Here is a 25,015-nt window from a genome sequence, read left to right on the forward strand (position 1 = left end):
TTGTTCCACCATTCAGTCTATTTGCATGTTAGCCTGTTATTATATAGGATTATATTTTTGCAGGTTTTTCATGGCCTAAAAAGCACCGACGTTGCCAAGACCTTTAGAAAAGCCATCAATAAGAAGGAAGGGATTTGTGCAATTGGTGGTACTTCAGAGCAGTCTAGTGTTGACACCCAACACTCCTATTCAGGTAAGTTGTACTAATGGGTGTGGGATGGAGGTAGAGAGGGTATTGGGATGAGGCAAGAGCTGAGGGCAGAGGGAGAGGAAACCATGTAGAAAGGGTGTCTTCTGGGATTACAGATTCTAAACTTAGTATTCAGACTTAAGGGATACAAAGAAAGATAGAAGTTAAGATTAATTTATTGACTATTGCCTATTTTTCATTGCATAAGTGGGCCAGTAGTTCCAGGTCTAGGTAGGGCCCAATACCAAATAATCTTTTTTTAAATCTTTATTCTTCAGATTATTACAGATGTTCCTCTTTTTCCTCCCATAGCTCCCCTCCACCCGGTTCCCACCCCACCCCAGGCCCTCAACCCCCCCCCCCATTGTCCTTGTCATTAGGTGTAAAATCTTTGTCCAATCTCTTCCTGCACCCCCCACACCTCCTTCCCCCGAGAATTGTCAGTCTGCTCCCTTTCCATGCCCCTGATTCTATTATATTCACCAGTTGATTCTGTTCATCAGATTTTTTATTCATTTGATTTTTAGATTACTTGTTGATAGATATGTATTTGTTGTCACTTTGTTGTTCATAATTTTTATCTTTACCTTTTTCTTCTTCCTCCTCTTCTTAAAGAATACCCTTCAGCATTTCATATAATACTGGTTTGGTGGTAATGAACTCCTTTAGCTTTTTCTTGTGAAGCTTTTTATCTGAACTTCAATTCTGAATGATAGCTTTGCTGGGTAGAGTAATCTTGGTTGTAAGTTCTTGCTATTCATCACTTTGAATATTTCTTGCCACTCTCTTCTGGCCTGCATAGTTTCTGTTGAGAAATCAGCTGACAGTTGTATGGGTGCTCCCTTGTAGGTAAGTAACTGTTTTTCTCTTGCTGCTTTTAAGATTCTCTCTTCATTTTTTGCCCTTGGCATTTTAATTATTATGTGTCTTAGTGTGGTCCTCTTTGGATTCCTCTTGTTTGGGGTTCTCTGCGCTTCCTGGACTTGTAAGTCTATTTCTTTCACCAGGTAGGGGAAGTTTCCAGTCATTATTTCTTCAAATAGGTTTTCAACATCTTGCTCTCTTTCTCCTTATGGCATCCCATAATTCGGATGTTGGTACACTTGAAGTTGTCCCAGAGGATCCTTACACTATCTTCATATTTTTGGATTCTTTTTTCTTTTTGCTCTTCCAGTCGGGTGTTTTTTGCTTCCTCATATTTCAAATCTTTGACTTGACTATTGGGATCGTCTAGTCTACTGTTGAATCTCTGTATATTATTCTTTATTTCAGTCAGTGTATGCTTAATTTCTGACTGGTCCTTTTTCTTTTCTTTTTCTTTCTTTCTTTTTTTTGGCATTCTGACTAAGATCCTTGAAGGTCTTACTAAGTTTCTCAGAGGTTTCTAAAAGATTCTTGAGTAACCTTATAACTGTGGTTTTGAACTCTATACAGTAGGTTTTTGGGTTACATCGGAGATCCATTCCTATGGTGTGACGTAATGTGATTTTTGCCATAAGCCGGAACCCACTTACATGAGTACCTACATCACTCACATGGAACACATATACAGCAGTAATGAAGTGAAACAGTAAAAAAAAATTTAAAAGAAAGGACAATTCCTGACCTTTACTTGTGGTAAATAATAAAAAACATAAAGCACATATGTACATACGTCAAAATGATGGAACTTTTTTTCATATAAATAATGTAAATGGGAGATGGTGATGTAACCACAAAATAACCCGAGGACTGCCTGTATCCAGTATTTTGCTTCCTTCCATTTTTTGCATTTGTGACATGTTTCTTTGTCTCCACATTTTGGCTGCTTCCCTGTATTTGTTTCTATGTATTGGGTAGCTGCTAAGTCTCCTTGAGTTGATAGAGTGGCCTTGTGTGGTAGGTGTCCTATGGGGCCCAGAGGCTCAGCCTCCTCAATCACCTAAGGTGGACATTCTTGGTGCACCCTTTTGTGGGCTGTGTGCACGTTCCTGTTGTAGTTAAGCCTTGATTGCTGTTGGTATCACTGGAGGAATTGACCTCCAGGCCAATTGGTTATGAGGACCAGCTGTGTCTACAGTGGGAGAGCTGCTGTGCAGGAGACACCCTTATGGGGCAAGATTTGCTTCAGTGGGGCTTTGGTACTCACTGAATCTGCCCCCTGAGTGTGTCACTTATGAATGTGAAGAGTTGTAACCTGGTATGGTCTCACACTGACCACTGGGTACACTGGCTCTTGGATCTCCAGGGAGGTGCAATGTCAGCCACTTCCTGGGGCCACTCAGCAGGAGCTACAGAGAGATTTTCAGATTCCTCCTCTTTGTACTGGGTTTAGAAGTGCCCAGACGAGGCCCAGCTGTGAAGCAAGGCAGGCTGCTGCTGCCAGCCTTGGACCTTGTTGATAGCTTTGGGGCTCCCTGACCCAGCTGCTGCCTGTTTGACAGGTTTTAGGCTGAGAAAGGACAGGCCATTCATATGCAAAAGTCACTGTGCACAGCTTGAGTGGGGTTGCAAATTGGGTGGGGCTGGGTCTCAGGGAATTACCAGGGCGGAGCAAACAGCAATGGCTGCCAGTCAACCCTGCACCGGAGAGGTCCCAGCGCAGGAACAATGACCACTGCAAACACCTCCATCTGAAAGAAAGCCGCCCTAGCATTCCTGCCCTGATGCCAGACAGTCCAGTTTCTCCTTATATGTGTCTGGGTCCCCCATAGTCTTGCCCGGAACTGGAGTTCAGAGCAAGCAGGAGCTTGTACCTCCCTCCCGATTGAAAAAACAACACACCCGGGTGCCAGCCCGTTCCGCGCCTCCGCACTCCTACCAGTCTCAGTGTGCTTTCTTCTTCACCTCTCTGGTTGTAGGACTTCCACTCAGCCAGCTTTCCCGTGGTTCTGGATGAGAGTTGTTCTGTCTTTTAGTTGTAATTTTGATGTGGTTGTGAGAGGCAGCAAGTACAGGTGTTTACCTATGCTGCCTTCTTGGTTCTCTCCCCCAAATAATCTTATCAGCATTTAAAAAATACATTAAAGGCTGCCAAAATTGCTTTGTAAATATTTTGGACAAAATGAGCTACTCAGGCTTCTACATTTAAATTTCATGTTTATTCTTTTTTAAAAAATATATTTTATTGACTTTTTACAGAGAGGAAGGGAGAGGGGTAGAGAGTTAGAAACATCGATGAGAGAGAAACATCAATCAGCTACCTCCTGCACACTCCCTACTGGGGATGCACCCGCAACCAAGGTACATGCCCTTGACCAGAATCGAACCTGGGACCTTTCAGTCCATAGGCCGATGCTCTATCCACTGAGCCAAACCGGTTAGGGCTATGTTTATTATTAATGCCAACTGAGTAGTCCAAAAAATTATATTTTTATTGATTTGGAAGAAAGTTGCATATTTATTCTGAAGGTTCTGAAAGCTGTCATCCAACAACCTTGATGGAAACTTATAATAGCTCAAAGAGTATAATAATCCAACAATCCCCAAACTGAGTTCTTTAAAGCATTAGTTGTTCTTAAAGATAAGTTCATGGTTAAATCGCATCTGCAATTCCTAAGACAAAGTTTAGCCATTTGTTTTGAAATACAGAAATTTTCATAGCCTTTTGCTATATAAATGTACATTATGAAACTTCAAGACAGTGATATGCTATACAGTGTTTCTCAAACTTTTGTGACTTAGGATTCTTCTGAGGGATACTGTTGCTTTTAATGACACACAAATTGACAATCATAGTGCTGGGCATAACTTGAAGTTTTATTAAAATTTTTAAAATTGACCTTTGGCAGCTTTACTGGTAGGAAAGAAAGATTATATCACAATTATTTCATTTCATAGTAATTTCATTATAAAAAAATTTAGAGATATTGCAAAGATTGCCTGTGAACATCCCACATTTAAATCAGCATGGATAAAGGCAGAGCTCCCAGTTTTATTTTGTAAGAATTAGATCACATTTATATTTAAATTATATATAAATATAAAGAAAATATACTTTATTATTTATATATATTTACATATATAAAATATAGCTATATACTTGCTTTTAAGTATAAAATAATTGCATATGTATACATATATATAGCTTCTAAATCTGCTTGCTGTATGTTTTCTGACTTGGAGTGAGCAGAGAGTCTATGCCATATCCCAAGTCATCGAAGATTTTTTAAATGTCAATAAACATGAGAAGGTCAGATAATGGGTGAGATGACCTTGCAATGTCTCTCCTGAGCATGAGAATCTAAGATCCACAGGTATAATTTTTATATTAGATTTTTACTTTGCAAATAATCCATTTTAATCATTTACTTGCAGAGGAAGAGAAGTATGCCTTTGTTAATTGGATAAACAAAGCCCTGGAAAATGACCCTGACTGCCGACATGTCATCCCAATGAATCCAAACACGAATGATCTCTTCAATGCTGTTGGGGACGGCATCGTCCTTTGGTAAGTAACACTTCCTTCTTGGTTTCCGAAGGTTTCGCTAGAATTTTCTGGAATACCAACAATTAATTGTGTTTATCCTAAACCAAATTCTATTGGTGTCAGCTGGACTTGAAATGCTTTTCTGGACTTTTACTTGGCAGGTCCAGGAGAGAAACCTATTGTCAAGAGCAAATTATAACAAGAAAAGTGAAACTACGATTTTTTAAGTGCAGAAGAAGGATGCACAGTATAGAGACAAACATAAACATAGAGATACAGTGATACAAGGTCCAGGCAATTATTTGGGGGATATATGCCACTTTGCTTCATTGGAGCTTGGCTTACATGAGAGTAGACAGTGTTAATAATAGCAGCATGATAACAGACTAATACAATGGAAGTCCGATGCTAAGGGAGTTGGAAGTGGTGCACACAAATACACAACTGAGGGCACCTGAAAAGGAGGAATGTATTCTTCTATGGGAGGTCTCAGAACACAGCTGGTCAATTCACAATGGTGTCTTTCAAAATGCCTCTGCAGCTGCTTTAGCAGCTTCTCTGTCATTATAAAACATGGTATTAGTGAGGAGACTTGAAATGCCCAATCTCAGGTGAGTCCATGCATTGAAATGAGGGATAGGTGGGCAAGACTTTAAGCCCCTTTTCTCTGCTCTGACCAGAGCAATTCTGCTTTAGATATTTATTTATTAGAGTTCATTTTTTAAACATTCAACTGCTAAAAACTCACAAACACAACCTAGCCTATAGGATCAAGTCCTGGTTCCTTTGGTTGGCACCCAACCTCCCCCATCAATCTTCTAGTTTTACCTTCCAATACCCCCTGACTCAGGAACCCAGTCAAGGGTACTGAATACATGGCTTTATAAATGACAGCAAGCATATAGTAACTTGCTTATAATTTGAAACTGTGGCTTTGCCTTTTATTTTTAAGAATGCCCTCCCCATCCTTTCCTTCTATACAGATCCAATTATGGTATAAGTTTCTGGTCTATTCCAACCTCCAGTGATTTCTTCCTTAACTGAATTCTTTTTTAAAAACGTATATTTTATTGATTTTTTTACAGAGAGGAAGGGAGAGGGATAGAGAGCTAGAAACATCAATGAGAGAGAAACATCGGTCAGCTGCCTCCTGCATACTCCCCACTGTGGATGTGCCCGCAACCAAGGTACATGCCTTGACCAGAATCGAACCTGGGACCTTTCAGTCCGCAAGCCAACGATCTATCCACTGAGCCAAACCAGCTAGGGCCTTAACCGAATTCTTAAAACACATGTTCTTTGTAATACTTTGGAAGCCATAATAATGTCTTGCTTTGGACTGTTACCATCTTTTTATATCCAGATATTTTGTCTCTGTATTTGCACTACACACTTTTCAATGGCATGGGTATCTTCCACTTTTTAAAGTCACCTCTCTGCAGCACCATCTCCCAGAGCTTCTGGTTCACTCTAATTTCATATTTTTTCAAATTACAATTTAGGAATTTGTTTTGCCTATATTGTAGTAAAACGTCTTTTAGTTAAATATGTGTATATATACATGAAAAAGTTATAGAAATACATCTTTAAACAACCACCACCAAAAAAAAAGGTAGTTGGGAAAATTGTTAATGTAATTTCTGATCTCATTAAAAAAAAGAAATAGTCATAGTCAAATTTAATATTCTTTGAATTTATTATTCTTTGTATTTTTTTTCTAATTCGCTTTTTAAAAATAAGATGGAGGTGAACTAAGGAAATTTATTTTTTTATGTCCCATTGAAGGTTAAATCAATGCTGACTTGGGTAAAATCAGTTTTTCATAAACAATACCTGCTGGCTTTGACTGTCTAATCAATGTATTAGCTACTTGTATGGGTGAAATTTCTAAAGTGTTGATATAATAATGACTACAGGAAGATATAAAACATTTTATCAGGTGACTAATTAAAGGTATAGAGTTTGACCAGGTGTCAAATAGAAATTGAGACATCATACAAGCTCAAAAGTGTATAATACTTTATGTAGTGGAACAATTTTTATGCCTGAGAAAGTGAAGTACTCATGGAGGATTTGCTTTGGCTCTCCTCCCAGAATTTCATAATATGCTAAGGAAACCAAGAAAATTTTGTAGCTTTTAAGGTAAGTGACTGAAGTGGGGTCCTTATTTTTTGGCTCAATATATTAGTATGAGTTTAGGAATATTAACCTTTCCTACAGATGGTTTGAATCTCATCAAAATTGTATAACTGCCTGGCCAGTGTGGCTCAGTGATTGAGCGTCGACCCATGAACCAGGAGGTCATGGTTTGATTCCTGGTCAGGGCACATGCCTGGGTTGCAGGCTCAACCCCTAGGGGAGGGGTGTGCAGGAGCTAGCTGATAAATGATTCTCTCGCATTATTGATGTTTCTATTTCTCTCTCCCTTTCCCTCCCCCTCTCTGAAATCAATAAAAACATAGAAAAAAAATTTAATTGCACAACTGATTTTATATCTAAACACCGGATAGCAACAATTATGTTACCATCTTATGATATTGCTAGAATTTAAATTCAGTGTTACTGGGCCCTGTTATTTAGAAGCCTGATTTCTTTAACTTGTTTCTCTTTCAGTAAAATGATCAACCTATCAGTGCCTGACACAATTGATGAAAGAACAATAAACAAAAAGAAACTCACCCCTTTCACTATTCAGGTATGTCTTCCCTCTGTTACATTCAAAGAGGATTGTGCTTGGAGTGAATGCTCACCAGAAGTGCTGAGTCACACTTGTTCAGGGCTCAGACATTATTCCCAAAACCCAGGCTTTGGGCTGGTGATTGTCATGACTAGTGCAGATAGAGGAACACATTTATGTTTGTTCTTTTATGAAAATAACAGGGGTGGGGGATTGGGTATTGGAAGTGGGAGAAGGTTAGCCTGGTGTGAATAGTTTGGGAATTCTTTGTTTTGGCCGCTGATGAATAAAATTCACATTGGTAAAGTTTTAACTTAAACTTACCCCAGCAATTTATCGTTGAGCTGATGCCAGATACATAGCATTTTAGCAGAAAAGGTAAGACTTTCTAAAAGTGAGGGTGTGAAAAACGGCAAGTGTTCTTAGAGCCTACACAGTGCTCTTTGCTGCAGCCACCAGAGTGATAAATATAACCTTTTGTATACCTTCAGTGAGTTGATTAACTGGAACAATAACCAACTGGTAGTAAGTAAGCTGTATTTCTATGTTATGTTCCAGTATTTAACATTATTGTAATTCTCTTGCTCGGAAGCCATGTCTCATTTCTTAAATCATGAATAATATATTACATCCTGTTTGGATTTAAGCAACCCTGAAGACTTAAAAATTATATTTTTTTATTGATTTCAGAAAGGAAGAGAGAGGGAGAGAGAGACAGAAACATCACTGATGAGAGAGAATCACTGATCAGCTGCCTCCTGCACGCCCCACACTGGGGATAGAGCCCACAACCTGGGCATGTGGCCTGACTAGGAGTCAAACCGTGATTTCCTGGTTCATAGGTCGATGCTCAACCACTGAGCCATGCTGGCCAGGTAACCCTGTGTACTTTTAAAATGGAATTGTTAACCAAAAAGAACAATGATGTTAAACCTATATGAAGGAACTTAATGTTAAATTTACTCATAATCTTGGTCAGAAGAATTGGTATTTTTCACTCATCATTTGAACTATACACTAGGGTAAAAAAATACTTTTCTTCTTGTAGGTACTTTCCCAATTTGACTAGTGGCCAGTATTTTGTTTTGTTAATTTATCATAAAACCAACTTCTATACATCTCTGACTGATAAATTCTCCTTGTTGAACCTAAGAATAGTATATAGATTCTAGACTGAAAATTTCACTGACTCACAGTATTCCAACTGTGAGTTACATTATATACATTGTTGTTAGTGATAACAACATATAATCTATACACATGTGTGCATGTGTGTGTGTGAACACATGGGTGTGTGTTTGTGTAGATGTGTATGTGCTCAAGGTCCCTAGATATTACCAATACTCAACAAATTGTCCTAGTAAGAACCACTCTATCTTTTCTACAAATTTGATTTGTACATTTTTTATTCCTTTAATATAAAATCTGAAAGTCAAAAAGCTATTTTCTTACTCTCTTTTGTGACCTTGATAACAATTGTGTTATTAATGATAGACAGTGACAAGGTAATGAGGGTATGTTCTCCCCTTAAAGGTGCCCCCCTTTTTTTTCTGGCTGATGGAGATATTGAGTGTGAAGGCACCATCACATAGCAAGATGGAAAAATACATGACTCATTTGTTTCCTCCTGACCAGAATGGGTCTTCAACTCAGGGTTCTGGTTTGATTGACTAAGTACTACATAAGCCCTGTGTCTGGGTTACTGGATTTCCTTTTCCAGTTATTACTCACTGCTTTTCTCAATGTCAAAATCTAGTGCCTCTACACCTGTGAAGTTTCCAGAAACAAAATATTGTTATTGCTGCCAATCAGGAATCATCATTTAGTATTTGCAAAATCAAAAACAAAACTTGCATGACCTCACTCATTTGTGAAATCTAATGAACAACATAAACTGATGAACAAAAATAGATCTAAAACATAGAAGCGTCGAACAGATTGTTGAACCTCAGATGGAAGGCAGGGGAGGGTGGGTGGTGGGAAGAGATCAACCAATGAACTTGTATACATATATGCATAACCCATGGATACAGAAAATAGGGTGGTGAAGGCCTGGGGTGGAGGGGGCGGGCTGGAAGAGGTCAATGGGGGGAAAAAGGAGGACATATGTAATAGTTTCAACAATAAAGATTTTTAAAAAAACTTTCATACTTTTTCTTCCGCAGGAGAATTTGAATCTGGCTCTGAACTCTGCCTCAGCCATCGGGTGCCATGTGGTTAACATCGGGGCTGAGGACTTAAAGGAGGGAAAGCCTTACCTGGTCCTGGGACTTTTGTGGCAAGTCATCAAGATTGGGTTGTTTGCGGACATTGAACTCAGCAGAAATGAAGGTACAAGTAAAGCTTCAAATGTTATTAGTGACATGGCTTTTTATTACTGCATGTGTTGGGGGCTGTAGGAGGTGATGTCAGGATCCTCAATTTTTTTTAAACTACGGTTATATTGAATTCATTGTATTAATGTAATAGATTTTATCCATGCTGATTAGATTTTTTAAATGATGGAACAAAAGCTTTTTAAGACTACAGACTAATAATAATGCATTTTTAGAACCTATAACTCAGTCTAGCTGTCTGCGACTCCAAACCTCAAGAGCTTTTCTGAGTTAATTTTGCTCTTAGACACTTTGTAACAAGTCTACTTTTAACTTGTGTTTTATGAAGCTATTCACATTCATATACTGCAGTGATAACAATAGATTAGGAGAAACTTGGTGTAGTTCTTACCAAGATGATAGAAAATTACATTTAGTATTTCAAAGTTCTCAGCTAAATATGCAGCTGTGAATCTATTTCTAGTTGCTCTGAGCATCCTATCTGCATTTAAACAATTACAGCCCTGTCCTTTAGACGGAAGTAATAGATCTTGATAAGTATTATGTAAAATATAGTGTTACTTTTTGATTTTCAGGTACAGATCCTACCAATACAAAATCTGTAGCCAAATTCTAATCTTTATAATTTATATATAAAGTATATATATAAAGTTATTATATACTTTTAAAGTCCAAATCACAATAACCTGTGAAGAATCCTGGGGTAATATAAAACCAATATATTAAGCATAATATAAAGAAGAAGGAAAAACAAATAGAGAACTTAGAGTCCATGAGAAAGACTATCAATTTGCAAATAATGACCTCAGTTAAATTTAAATTTTTTAACTGAGCAAGAAATATGTATTCATCTGGAAAATATAGAAGAAAGAGTTTATCCTACTTTTTGAGCTGCTATAATTATTCAAGAAAGCATTTGAAATATTAAACACAATCTATAGAGAATAGTCATTATTACAAAATTGATCACTTAAAAGCAAAAATGTTTGTCATCTCATGAAATGTGATCTGACAGACCCCGTGGAGTGTTCTGAGCCAATAGTCTTATTTATTTCCTTGGCTCTACCAACTTACTCTTAGGCATAGCATTGAGATTAATTGGTGCCATTTCTTTCCCATCTGAAAAATAGAGATAATAAATTAACTCACAGTAACCTACACCTTTTTTTAGGGAATAATAATAAAGTATCTACTCCATGGGAAAAGCTGTGAGTATCTTTACCCTAGAGAGATAAAGTTGCTATCTTTGGCTTTCCAGCAGAGCACAATGGAAATTATAACTAATCCTCCCAAATATCCCTGTATTCATTTTAATTCTGCTTTTGTGCTTCCTCAGTTCTGATTGCTCTTCTGAAAGAAGGGGAGAGTCTGGAAGATTTGATGAAACTCTCCCCTGAGGAGCTCCTGCTGAGATGGGCTAATTACCACCTGGAAAACTCAGGCTGCAACAAAATCAGCAACTTCAGTACTGACATCAAGGTAGGAGAAGTGTAACTTGAGGCCCACAAAATCGTTTGGTCTGGCCCTGCCAAGGCATTAGGAGTCAGTTCATTAAATGTTTGACCAAATATAGCAGGCTAATTTTTAAGTTGATAATTTTGTCTGGCCTGCGAATTATGTTATAAATATTCAAATGTCCCTTGGCATAAAGAAGGTTTCCTACCCCTGCACTAGAGTGAATGAAATAGGTTTCTTAGGATCAGATGAAATAAGTTGATTCTTAGCAAAGCTAAACAGATGGAACATGTGGTAGGCAGATTTTATTCATGCCTAACACCTGCATGGAACTTTCACTGGCTTTAAAATAGCTGCAGTGAAAATTAGGAGGGGAGGGCAGAAAGAAAAGAGATGAAATTCAGTTTCCACAGGTGCAACATCAATAGCTGGCATTCTCTTGTTCTCATCTTTCTAATGTCACAGGTGGTGAGCACACATACGCCCGCTCTCCCCAGGCCCTATCCAGTTTCAAAAACAAAACAACAACAAAAATAACAACAGCTATTTTTCAGTCTTTAAGAGAAATGAAAATCTCTTTAAATGGCTTAAATAAATTACCTAAAAATCTGCATACTTTCATTAAATGAGAATCCTATATAACAAAGAGGTAAAATGCAAATTAACCCTCACACCCTCACAAGATGGCTGCCTATGACCAGGCCGGCAGGGGGGTTAGTAAGGAACGACCAAAAGACTGAACAAGCAAGCTGCGTGGGGCGACCAGGCCAGCAGGGGGGTTAGTGAGGGACGACCAAATGACTGAACAGCAGGCTGCATGGGGTGACCAGGATTGCAGGGGGACCCTGTGGGGAGACTAGGCCAGTGGTGGGGGGAAGTTGGGGGTGACCAGGCCAGCAGGGGGGAGCAGTTGAGGGCAACCAGGCTGGCGGGGAGGGTGCAGTTAGGGGTGACCAGGCCAGTAGCGGGGGCAGTTAGGGACAATCAGGCCGGTGGGGGTGGGGGGGCAGTTAGGAGTGACCAGGCAGGCGGGCAGGTGAGCAATTAGGAGCCAGCAGTCCAGGATTGTGAGAGGGATGTCTGACTGCCAGTTTAGGTACAATTCCTGGGATGACCAGCAGTTGGATATCCCCCAAGGGGTCCCAGATTGGAAAGGGTGCAGGCTGGGCTGAAGGGACACCCCTCCCGTGCATGATTTCATGCACCGGGCCTCTAGTACATCTATAATTTTAAGACTACAATTCTGAGAAATATGCTATTTTTCAATAAGCATATTTCCAGAATCTAAGAAAACATAATAGTTCACTATCTACATACAATCTGCTATAACTAAGCATAACCACTTTTTCTAGCTTCTGGATAAAGATTAAATTAACTTGTCATCTCAATATCTCTCCTTTTACATAAAAACTGCTTGTTTAAAATATTCTTCTTTTGCTTATTATCTATTTAAATGTATTTTTAAACTCTTTTTTAAACTTCCGCTTCCTTTTCCTGTCACTTTTTAAAAATTAAACTTTAGCTGACTGACTTCAGCAATATAAAGGTATATATATTTTCCTTTATATAATTTAATACATGTTCGTAAATTATTTTTCTCCCTTAAGGTCAAAGGAATAGTATTTACATCTTTGGGTTTCCCTTTGTGTATGTCCTATAGTTTTTAATGTTATACTCATTGTAAAAATAAAAGCAAATATAGTATGTAAACAGAGAAATAGAAAATTCAAATTAGTGAATATTTCCAGCTTTGTTAATAAAGTTGCATTCTTGAATGATAGCTAAATAAGAAATGAAAAATATTTGCTTTGGGGAAGTCATCGTACAAAGTAAGTAATTTAAAATTGTAATTTCTCACAGGACTCAAGAGCTTATTACCACCTGCTGGAACAGGTTGCTCCGAAAGGAGATGAGGAAGGTGTTCCTGCTGTTGTGATCGACATGTCAGGACTAAGGGTAAGGCCGTGTTCCCAGCTCTGCGTAGAGAACACAACGCTGCCTTTGCATGGGGCCCAATGACCTGTATGACCTGACTCTGAGGTTGCATGAGGGGACATCTCTGTTTGAAACCTTTAAAAACTGTTAACAGTTTTGGGTAATAATTGTGGGAAATTTAACCTGGAAATAAATATTAAGGAAAGAAAGAAACTAATACCAATTAAGTGTCATACACCATACGAGGCACTTCTGTATAGTTCCCATCATTTAATAGGCTCCACAGTACCAAGAGGTATTATTTCCATATTTAGGTTCCTGAGTATTATTTCTGGAAATAGATGAAATATTTATACAAAGAAATAAATTCTCACTTTAGTGATGAAAACTGATCAGAAGGCTTAATTACGATCATATGACAGATTTTTGGAAGTAACTTGATCCAAGTCTGGGGCCCTTTTCCTCTAGCAATAATAAAAAAGAAGGAATCCCTTCTTGTTGAGTTCCTCCAATGTGCCAGGTCCTGTGCAAGGCATGTTGCGTATACAGCCTCTAATCCTTACAAACATCACTGAGTTAAATGTTAAACTGCTTTATTGTTGAGAAAACTGAAGGTCAGAGAAGCTAATAATCATCTCATGGCCACAGAGCCCAGTGCCTGGTACAACAAGAATTTAAACCTAAGGGTGGCTCCAAAATTCACCCAGCCACAGCCCTCCCTCACTACATCACTAAGGGTAATGGGAGGAAAAGACTGGGCAGGATGTGTGAATTCTTAGAAGTGTCTTGTTTGAGCATTCTTAAAAATAGTGGGCATAGCATGAGTCTGAATGTCAAAACTTTAGTTTTGCCACCATTTTAATATTGATCTTGAGAAATCATCTTACCTATTTTTGTGCCTCAATTAATATTATTAGACTTCAACCCAATGAGTTAATATTAAAATCAATTCATTCCTGAATGAGAAGTAAAGCTCATGAACTGTATAATGCATATAGTGTTATCTAGTAAAGCATCATATTAAGAAATAATTCTAGTCTGAAGTTCTGTTTTCTGAAAATTGGTGTTTTCATAGACTCTTCAGAGCTTTAAGGAGAGTGGAGCATAATTCAACAAGAGTCTTCTAATAAGAGTCTGCTTACAAATGACAGGAGATTCTCTAAAACTATATGAATAAACTTTTTAAATATATTTATTGTTTTCAGAGAGGAAAGGAAAGGGAGAGAGAGATAGAAACATAAATGACCGGCTGACTCCTGCATGCCCCGCACTGGGGATTGAGCCCACAACCGTGGCATGTGCCCTTGGCTAGAATCAAACGTGGGACCCTTCAGTCTGCAGGCCAATGTTCTATCCACTGAGTCAAACCAGGGAGGGCTGAATTGACTTTTAATATGTTCAGTGAGTGGTTCTCAGTCTAAAGTCTGCAAAAGCCAAATTGATATTATATATTTATTAATGACAATATGTAGCTTAAATAATTCATCATGTTTATTTTGTTTAAGTTGCATGTATACCATTTCAGTGTGGGAAATGTGGTTATACTAGTCATACATTTTCAATGGCAGATATAAATATCTTTGATGAACTAAAAATAGGAATATAATTTATTACTTAATAAATAAACATTTTTGGTAGAAAATAAATAATAAAAAGTAAGCTCAATGGTTGAAAATAATTAAATCCACTTAATAAATTGTAGAATCTACTGGATATTTTTTAAAATATATTTTCTTTGTTGATAGTATTACAAATATATCCCATTTCCTCCCACCCCCTCTTTGCTCCCTCCTCCCAGCCCTTACCCCCTCACAAGACTTCACTATCCTATTGCCCGTATCCATGGGCTATGCATATCTATACTAATAAAAGCCTACGTAGCCCTTGCCCATGACATCATCACAAGATGGCCACCACAAGATGGCCACATGAATAGCGGAGGTGGGGCCTGCCAGCCAATCTGTGCAGTGAGGCCTGGGGCTCCCATGGTTCAGCGCGGTACTGAGGAGATTGGTCCTGGTATCTCCGCCACCTCACACGGAGGAGGCAAGTCCCAGCTGAGGAGGAGGAGGGTCTCAGCAGGGAAGGGCAAATATGGACGATCAGGCTGGCAGAGGAGGGCAGTTGGGGGTGATCGGGCCCGCAGGGGAGGGCAGTTGGGGGCGATCGGGCTGGCAGGGGAGCGGTTAGGCATCAAGCAGGCCAGCAGGGGAGCAGTTAGCGGGGGATCAGGCTGGCAGGCAGAAGCAGTTAGGGGCAATCAGACAGACAGGGGAGGGCAGTTAGGGACAATCAGGCAGGCAGGCAGGCAAGCGGTTAGGAGCCAGCAGTCCCGCATTGTGAGAGGGACATCCGACTGCTGGTTTAGGCCCGAAACCAGCAGTCGGACATCCCCTGAGGGGTCCAGATTGGAGAGGGTGCAGGCCAGGCTGAGGGTCACCCCCTCCCCCTGCACAAATTTTGTGCACCGGGCCACTAGTCCTATATAATAAAAGGGTAATATGCAAATTGATCCTAATGGCTGAACGACCTGGAATGACCAGTTGCTATGACACGCACTGACTTCCAGGGGCCAGACACTCAAGGCAGGAGCTGCCCCCTGGTGGTCAGTGGGCTTCCATAGGGGGAGCGCCACTCGGCCAGAAGCCAGCTCATGACTGGCCAGTGCAGCGGCAGTGGCGGGAGCCTCTCCCGCCTCCATGGCAGCACTAAGGATGTCCAACTAATGGCTTAGGCCTGCTTCCGCAGGGGGAGCGGGCCTAAACCATTAGTCGGACATCCCCTGAGGGCTCCCGTGCTGCCAGAGGGATGTCTAACTGCCAGCTTAGGCCCAATCCCCCAGATAGCGGGCCTGAGCCATTAGTTGGACATCCCCCGAGGGGTCCCGGACTGCGAATGGGCACAGGCCAGGCTGAGGGCCCCCCCACCACCCCTTCCCAAGTGCACGAATTTTCGTGCACCAGGCCTCTAGTAAGTATATAAGTTCTTTGGTTATCTCTTCTCATCCTCCCAACCCCACATTAAGTATATCAGTCTGTTTCATGCTTCGAGTCTTATTTTGTTGTCAATTGATTTTTTTCATTAGATTCCACAAATAAATGAGATCATGTGATATTTGTCTTTCTCAGCTTGGCTTATTTCACTTAGCATATTTTCCAGGTCCATCCATGCTCTCCCAAAGGGTAAGAGATCCCACTTTTTTACACCTGAATAGTTCATAGTGTAAATGAACCACAGCTTTTTTATCCATTCATCTACTGATGGACACTTGGACTGTTTCCAAATCTTAGCTATAGTAAATAATGCTGCTATGAACATAGGTGTGCATGTATTCTTTCTAATTTGTGTTTTGAGGTTTTTTAGGATAGATTTTGAGAAGTAGGATGGCTGGGTCAAATGGAAGTTCCATTTTTAATTTTTTGAGGAAACGCCATACTGTTTTTCCATAGTGGCTGCATCAATCTGCATTCCCACCAGCAGTAAACTAGTGTTCCCATTTCTCCACATCCTCACCAGCACTTGTTATTTGTTGATTTCTTTTTATGATAGCCATTCTGACAGGTTTGAGGTGGTATCTCATTGTGGTTTTAATTTGCATTTCTCTGATGATTAGTGACTTTGAGAATTTTTCATACATATTGGCCATTTGTATGTCCTCTTTGGAAAAATGTCTATTCAAGTCTTCTGCCCATTTTTTAATTGGATTGTTTACCTGCCTTTTGTTGATTTATATGAGTACTTTATGTATTTTGGACATTAACCCCTTATAAGATGTATCATTGGCAAATTGTTTTCCCATACTGTGGGCTCCCTTTTCCTTTTGTTGATGGTTTCTTTTGCTGTGCAGAGCTTTTTATTTAGATGTAGTCCCATTTGTTTATTTTCTCCTTCGTTTCCTTTGCCCTAAGAGATGTAGCCATAAACATATTGCTACGTGAGATGTCTGAGATTTTACTGCCTATGTTCTCCTCTAAGATTATTATGGTTTCATGCCTTACATTTAAGTATTTTATCCACTTGAGTTTATTCTTGTGTATGGTATAAATTGCTGGCTGAGTTTCATCTTTTTGCATATGTCTGTGCAGTTTTCCCAACATCATCTGTTTAAGAGACTATCTTTACTCCATTGTGTGTTCTTGCCTCCTTTGTCAAATATTAATTGACCATATGGTATGGATCAATTTCTGGGGTCTCTTCTGATCCATTGGACTATATACTGGTTCTTGTGCCAGCCCATACCAGGCTGTTTTGGTTGTAATGGCTTTATAGTATGGTTTGCTATCGGTATTTTGACCCCTCCTACTTCGCTCTTCTTTCTCAAGATTGTTGCATCTCTTCTGGGTCTTTTATGGTTCCATATAAATTTTTGGAGTCTTTCTTCTAGCTCTGTGAAATATGCCATTAGTATTTTAATAAGAATTGCATTGAATCTTTAGATTGCTTTAGGTATAGACATTTTAATGATGTTAATTCTTCCAATTCATGAATATGGTATTTGCTTTCTTTTGTTTGTATCTTCCTCCATTTCTTTTTTTAATGTCCTATAGTTTTCCAAGTATAGGTCTTTTACCTCCTTGGTTAAGTTTATTCCTACATACCTTATCTTTTTTGTTGCAAAGGTAAATAGGATTGCTTTTTTAGTTTCTCTTTCAGAGTTCATATTTGGTGTATAGAAATGCAATTGATTTCTGGGTGTTGATTTTATATCCTGCTACCTTGCCTAATTCATTTATTAAGTCTAGTAATTTCCTGGTAGAGTCTTTATGGGTTTCTATGTACAACATTATGTAAACTGCAAATAATGAGAGTTTTTCTTCCTCCTTTCCAATTTGAATGCCTTTTATCTCTTCTTTCCTGATTGCTGTGGCTACAACTTCCAGTACTGTTGAATAAGAGTGGTGAAAGCAGACATTCCTGTCTTGATCTTGTTCTTAAGAGAAACACTTTTAGTTTTTGTCCATTGACTATGATGTTGGTTGTAGATTTGTCGTATATGGCCTTTATTATGTTGAGGTATGACCCCTCTATTCCCACTATACTGAGAATTTTTATCAAAAATGTGTGCTGAATTTTATCGAATGCCTTTTCTGCATCTATTGATATGATCATGTGGTTTTTATCTTTTAATTTGTTTATGTGATGTATCACATTTATTGATTTGTGAATATTGTACCAGCCTTGCATCCCTGGAATAAATCCCACTGATTATAATATATGATCTTTTTTAATGTCTTGCTTGATCTGATTTGCTAATATTTTTTTGAGGATTTTAGCATCTGTGTGCATCAGGGACACTGGCCTGTAACTCTCTTTCTTTGTAGTATCCTTATCTGGTTTTGGAATTAGGATAATGTTGGCTTTTTAAAAGGAGCTTGGGCGTGTTCCTTCCTCTTGGATTTTTTGGGATAGTTTGAGGAAGATAGGTCTTAGTTCTTTGAATGTTTGGTAAAATTCACCTGTAAATCCCACCAGTTCAGGACTTTTGTTTACTGGAAGTTTTCTCATTACTGTTTTAATTTCATTAGTTGTTATTGGCTTACTCAGGTTTTCTGATTCTTCCTGATTTAGTTGTGGAAGAATGTATGTTTCTAGGAATTTGTCCATTTCAACCAGGTTATCTAGTTTGCTGGCATATAGTTGTTCATAGTATTTGCTAACAATCCTTTGTATTTCTGTGGTCCATCTTTATATCGCCTCTTTCATTTCTGATTTTACTTATTTGGGTACTCTCTCTTTGGTTCTTGCGGAGTCTGGCTAGGAGCTCTTGGATTTATTGATCTTTTGTACTGCCTTTTAAGTCTCTGTATCATTTATTTCTGCTCTGATGTTTATAATTTTCTTCCTTATACTTCCTCTGGGCTTTTCTTTCTGTTCTCTTTATAATTCATTTAGTTGTAAGGTTAGATAGTTTATTAGTCCTTTTTCTTGTTTCTTGAGTTACCTGTAGTACTATGAACTTCCCTCTCAACACTGCTTTCGCCATGTCCCATAGGTTTTGGTTGTATGTTCATTTTCATTTGTCTCCAGGAAGTTTTTAATTTCTTGCTTTATCTCATTGGTAATCCATTCATTGTTTAATAACATGCTATTTAGCCTCCATGTATTTGAGTATTTTTATTGTAGTTGATTTCTAACTTCATGCCATTGTTATCTGAGAAGATGTTTGGTATCATATCAATCTTCTTGAATTTGTAGAGACTTGTTTTGTGCCCTAACATGTGGTTTATCTTTGAGAATGTTCCATGTGCACTTGAGAAGAATGTATATTCTGTTGTTTGGGTTGAAATGTTCTGTAAATATCAGTTAGATCCATCTGATCTAGTGTGTCATTGAAGGCCTCTGTTTTCTTGTTAGATTTTTGTCTTGGAAGATCTATCCAGTGCAGTCTATGGGTGTTAAAGTCTACTATCACACACACACACACACACACACACACACACACACACACACACACACACACACATCTACTATGAGTGTACTGCTGTTGATTTCTCCCTTAAAGTCCATCAAGAGTTTTTTTATGAACTTGGGTACTCCTATATTGGGTGCATATATGTTTATAACGGTTATATGTTCTTGTTGAGTCATTCCCTTTAGTATTATAAAGTGACCTTCTTTGTCTCTTGTTAAGGCCTTTGTTATGAGGTCTAATTTGTCAGATACGAGTCTTGCTACTCCAGCTTTTTTTTTCCTGCATGGAATATATTTTTCCATCCCTTCATTCTCAGTCTGAGTGTATTTTGTTCTGAGTTGGGTCTCTTGTGAACAGTATATATATATGGGTCATGTTTTTTCTTATCCACTCAGTCACCTTATGTCTTTTGACTGGAGCATTTAAGCCATTTACATTTAAGGTTATTATTGAAAGGTATTTACATATTGCCATTTTTATTTGCTTTATGACTATGATCCTCTCTCTCTCTTCTGTTCTTCTTAAAGCAGTTCCTTTAACATTTCTTGCATTGCTGGTTTGGTGATAAATGCATTCATTTAACCATTTTTTATCTGGAAAGCTTTTTATTTCACCTTCAATTTTAAAAAATAACCTTGCTGGATAGAGTAGTCTTGGATTTAGGCCCTTGGTTTTCATTACTTTGGGTACTTTATGCCACTCCCTTCTGGCCTGAAGTATTTCTCTTGGGAAGTCAGCTGGCATTCTCATGCAAGCATGCCAAACTTGAGGCTGGTGGGCTGCGAGTTTGACATGCTTGTTCTAATGGGAACTCCTTTTTAGGTAATGTTTTGTCCCTCTGTTGCTGCCTTTGAGACTCTTTCTTTGTCTTTAATGTTTGCCATTTTAATTATGATGTGTCGAGATGTGGGTCTCTTTGGGTTAATCTTGATTGGGACTCTCTGTGCCTTCTGAACTTGTGTGGAATTTTCCATTAGTAAGTTGGGAAAGTTTTCTGTCATTATTTCTTTAAACAGGTTCTCTGTTCCTTGCTCTCCCTCTCCCCCTTCTAGTATTCCTGTAATGTGGATGATGTCATGTTTTATGTTGTCCTGGAGCTCTATTAAGCTATCTTCCTGCTTTTTAATTCTTTTTTCTATTTGCTGTTCTAATTGGGTATTTGTTTCTACCTTGTCTTCCAAATCACTGATTCAATCTCCTGCTTTATCCAATCTACTTTTAATCCCTTCCAGTGTATTCTTGATGACAGATATATCATTCTTCATTTCTGTGTGGTTCTTATTCATGGCCTCTATTTTCCTTTTCATGCTGTTATAATTTACACTAAGTTCCTTAACCATCTTTATAATCATTGCTTTGAACTCTATGTCTGATAGCTTGCTTACCTTCTTTTCATTTAGTTCTTCTTCTGGAGATTCCTTCTTTTCTGTCATTGGGGTTGTTTGTTTGTCTCCCCATTTAGCTGTCTCTTTGTATTTGCTCCTATGTGTTAGAACTGCTATGCCTCCAAGTCTTTGTGGGATGGCTTTATCTAAGAAGTGTCTGGAAGGGGCCAGTAGTGCATTCTCCTTTTCCACCTGAGCTGGATGCTCTAGGAATGCCCCTTTGTGCATTATTTGGGCTCTCCTGTTATAATTGGATCTGGATTGTTGCTGTCCCATTCCTGGGAGGGTTCTCCCCTCCAAATTGCTGCCAGTGAGGTTTAACCCCAATGTTGTTGTGCCAGCTATTATATAGCTGCTTTGAGCCCACTATTTCTGGGGCTTGCTGTATTTTGCTCTGATGCTTTGTGTGTCTACCCTGGGCCTCCTGGGAGCTTCTCAGTGCAGGTTAATGTTAATTACTGTACCTTTCTGGCCATGGGGTCAGAGGTTGAAGCCCCTAGTAGTCCAGTGATCAGGAACTCCTTTGACCAGAGGCTGGGTCTGCCTTGAGTCTCCTACCTTGATTGTCCCTGTTCTGAGCTATATACCCTTATCTACAAAGCTGGTCCCACAGGTGTCAGCTGCAGGTGCTTGGGGTCCTGCTAGCTTTTGCTACACTCAGCAGCCAGAGATGGTGTCTGCGCAGGAAGTCCCGCTGGTGTTAGCCTCCCTGTGCCATCTGGGGTGCTGTCTAATGAATATTTTTAAAAACAGGACAGCAAATCATTCATCTGAAATGGTCCTGTATAGAGATGAGAGGACTGGATTACTTAACTCCCAAAATTCCTTTTATTTGTGATTTTTCAGATTTCGGTTCAGGAGAATATAAATAATAATATGCTGTTATTGAGTGTCTATTTGAGGTTAAACACTAAAGGTTTCCTTCAGTAAGATTTCCATTTCTTTTTCTGTTATCCTTGTCTACTTTGTGCATGGAGAACCTTCACCCAGCCTTGATTTTTTTCATTGCAGGAGAAGGATGACATCCAGAGGGCAGAATGCATGTTGCAGCAGGCGGAGAGGCTGGGCTGCCGGCAGTTTGTCACAGCCACAGATGTTGTCCGAGGGAACCCCAAGTTGAACTTGGCTTTCATTGCCAACCTCTTTAACAGATATCCTGCCCTGCACAAACCAGAGAACCAGGACATAGACTGGGGGGCTCTTGAAGGTAACTGAAAGCCAGTTGATTGAGAGTTTAAAAAATCATTCACAATTCTAGGCAATTCAAAATCACCTCCTAAGCAAATATAAAACCCAAACAGGTTATGAATTCTCTGATACATAACAAAGGGAATAAAATAGATTAATCCAGTCAATTACAGCAAAGCAAGAAAAATCAAATATTATTACACCACATCCATAATACATTAGCTTTTTCCATTATCAGAATTGTTTTAGGCAAAACAATGAACTTAATTATCAGATGAAATAAATCCTAACTTCCAAAAATCTAATTATGTACTTAGGGGACTAAGTGTTAATTCCTAGAGGCAAGAAATTGCAGCCACTTATCATCTAAAAATGTGTTTTAACTATTCTAGGAGGTGTTTACGGAGGTTTTTGTTTTGTTTCGTTGATTTGGGTTATGGGAGGCACACAACCATATTTTGAGGCAGAATCCCTGACAATTATAGTTTGGGAGTTGATTCCCTAAGTGTGAACAAAAAAGCGTATAGTGTTACTCAGTTTCTAACAGGTAACAGTGCCAGAGATGGTTATTTTAATTCCCATCATGAGTTAGTCTCAATATTGAGACAGGAAAATCAAAACAAAGTTAATATTAAATGACTATCACCAAAGAAAGGAAGTCCATATTTAACATATTGTTGATCATTTTTCCACAATGCTTTACTCTAGCTAGAAATGCAAAATTAATTTGTATTCCAACACTGCTGCATTTGTATCATTTGATAAATTGTGGTCAGTGGTCCATGCATTTTGCTGACTCCATGTATATATATCAAACCTCTTATCACCCATTTGCAGCTGTCTCTACATTCGCCTTTGGATCCTTCACTATCACTTGAGATTCAGCATTTACAAAGTAAAATTGATCATTTCTCCCACACACATACACCACTGTCTTTCTATTCTACCCTCCTCCCATCCTCTTCCTTCAGAAAGTCTCCATTTCCATTAACCTTACCATTTTTTCTTTAATTACCAAATCCCTCAGTTCTACTTTAATATATTCCTCACCCCTAAATGTATTGAATCAGCAAATACTAATAATTCTTCCTATAGAATGGCTTTTTGATCATTATTTTTCCTTTCTGCTCTTTTAGACTTTTATTAAATCACACAACAACTATTTCAATAGGTCTTGGGGGCCTATTCCTCCATTCATCAAGCTCTTGAATGTGCTAGTGTCAAACACTATCCCCTCTGCAAGGTTAATTTAATTTAAATGTATATTGCCTTCCGGAAATTCTACACACTGCTGTCAGGCACATCACAATACTGCTTTCATTATATCTCAGCCTTGCTCAAGAATTTATTATAGTAATATAAAAAAGAACCATAGTGATTGTCCAATATATCAACCCAAATCTGCTACCTCACACAAATATCCCTGATTCTGGTTCCAGCCACTGGACAGCATTATCTCCATGCACTGAACAACACAGATCCCTGAAAAATCAGTTCCTAATGGTTTTAATAAGGCCTTGCCTATCACTCCCTTTGGGTTCATATTTACTCTATCTTCTAATCCCACCCCTACCATATCCTTAAATCCTATTCCCTTTAATCTTCATTAGCCAGATTTTACCAGTTCTAGAAGGTGAAGCTCAAATTCCTCTTCCTCCAAATTTAGCCCATACTATTCTCTTTCCTATCTCAACTCAAATATCAAATGTGTCTACCTCGCACATTAGCTCTCTAGCTTACATGAGCTCTCTTTGATGACCAGAAGTTTTTCCAGAAAGAATGTAAGCCTTTGAGGGCCAACTGACAGTTTCCTCACAAAGGATCTTGCCCACTGCTAATAAACACCAGAGAAATACTTGTTAAATTGAAATAGAAAAATTAACACAGAATAGCAACCTCATCCAAATCCATTAGGGTTTATTTAATTTTTAAAATTCTACTTCAGTTTTTTTACAACCTCTTTAGTTAAACTTTAATAAGGCATATTGTCTAGGGGCCTGAAAATAACCAGTCTTCATTAATTTAGGTGAGACACGAGAAGAACGGACATTTAGGAACTGGATGAACTCCTTGGGTGTTAACCCTCGAGTTAATCATTTGTACAGGTAAGAATATTTGGGGACTCTGGAAACCTTGAAAGATCCCCAAGATTTCAAATACTGCTATGATATGCAGTTCTCTTCACAAAATGTGTGCACCTTGATGAAAAGGGGAGAAGCGCCAAACTGATCTATCTGCAGATGTTGGATGTTCAGAAAAAGAGAAACTCACTTTCATACACCAACCTGGCTATGTGTTTCATACAAAATCATAACCTAGCAAAAGGACAAATGTATACTATATGTTGCCAGCCTATGTATAACCTGCTCACAAGTAGGCAAAACAATAAATGTTAAGTTTGTGATTGTCTCCTATGCCACTTACTAGAGCCTTATTTTTTTTCCCGGAGGCAATGAGTTTTAGTTGAAGGAACATAGGTCTTCCTAGGGAAGACCTCAAATAAGTTCCCTCAATGTCTGAGTCAGTTTCTTTACCTCAAAAGATGGAGCTATTTACATCAATTTTATCAAACTGTGAATATTCCTTAAGCTAATATATAAGGAAATGCCTAGCTCACTATAGACCCTTCATAAATGTTCGCTATCTGAGAATTCTTTTGTGTTTGCTTTTTGTTCAGTGACTTATCAGATGCCCTGGTCATCTTCCAGCTCTATGAAAAGATTAAAGTCCCTGTCGATTGGAACAGAGTGAACAAACCACCATACCCCAAACTGGGGGGCAATATGAAGAAGGTAAATATAAATGTTCCAGTAGGCGTAGGCCTGCAAAACCATTCTGTGAATACTTTATCAGGAGGCCAAACTTAGAAGATAAGTAATGTTTATCCAGGGTTTAAAATTACAGTTGAGCAATCAGACATCTAGTTTTATTAAAGCGAGTTGTTTGTTTATTTATAATTCCATGTTGGATGTCTTTAAATATTATGCTGTAAAAATTCTAATTAAGATAATTAGAGCAGGGCAGGGTCT

The 25,015-nt window shown here is 38.7% G+C and overlaps 1 protein-coding gene across 1 annotated transcript in view; it reads left to right on the plus strand.

Annotated features, from left to right (window-relative positions):
• The window catches only part of LCP1 (lymphocyte cytosolic protein 1), a 69,501-nt gene that overhangs the window by 27,198 nt on the left and 17,288 nt on the right, over positions 1-25,015 (plus strand). Inside the window, exons 4-12 of the mRNA XM_059684481.1 lie at positions 64-193; positions 4,487-4,619; positions 7,212-7,293; positions 9,441-9,606; positions 10,948-11,090; positions 12,927-13,022; positions 21,810-22,005; positions 24,013-24,091; positions 24,664-24,778. Coding sequence (XP_059540464.1) covers positions 64-193; positions 4,487-4,619; positions 7,212-7,293; positions 9,441-9,606; positions 10,948-11,090; positions 12,927-13,022; positions 21,810-22,005; positions 24,013-24,091; positions 24,664-24,778 — 1,140 coding nt within the window. The remainder of the gene's footprint in view (positions 1-63; positions 194-4,486; positions 4,620-7,211; positions 7,294-9,440; positions 9,607-10,947; positions 11,091-12,926; positions 13,023-21,809; positions 22,006-24,012; positions 24,092-24,663; positions 24,779-25,015) is intronic.

The sequence above is a fragment of the Myotis daubentonii genome, chromosome 2 (genome assembly GCF_963259705.1).
Source record: "Myotis daubentonii chromosome 2, mMyoDau2.1, whole genome shotgun sequence".
Lineage (NCBI taxonomy): Eukaryota > Metazoa > Chordata > Mammalia > Chiroptera > Vespertilionidae > Myotis > Myotis daubentonii.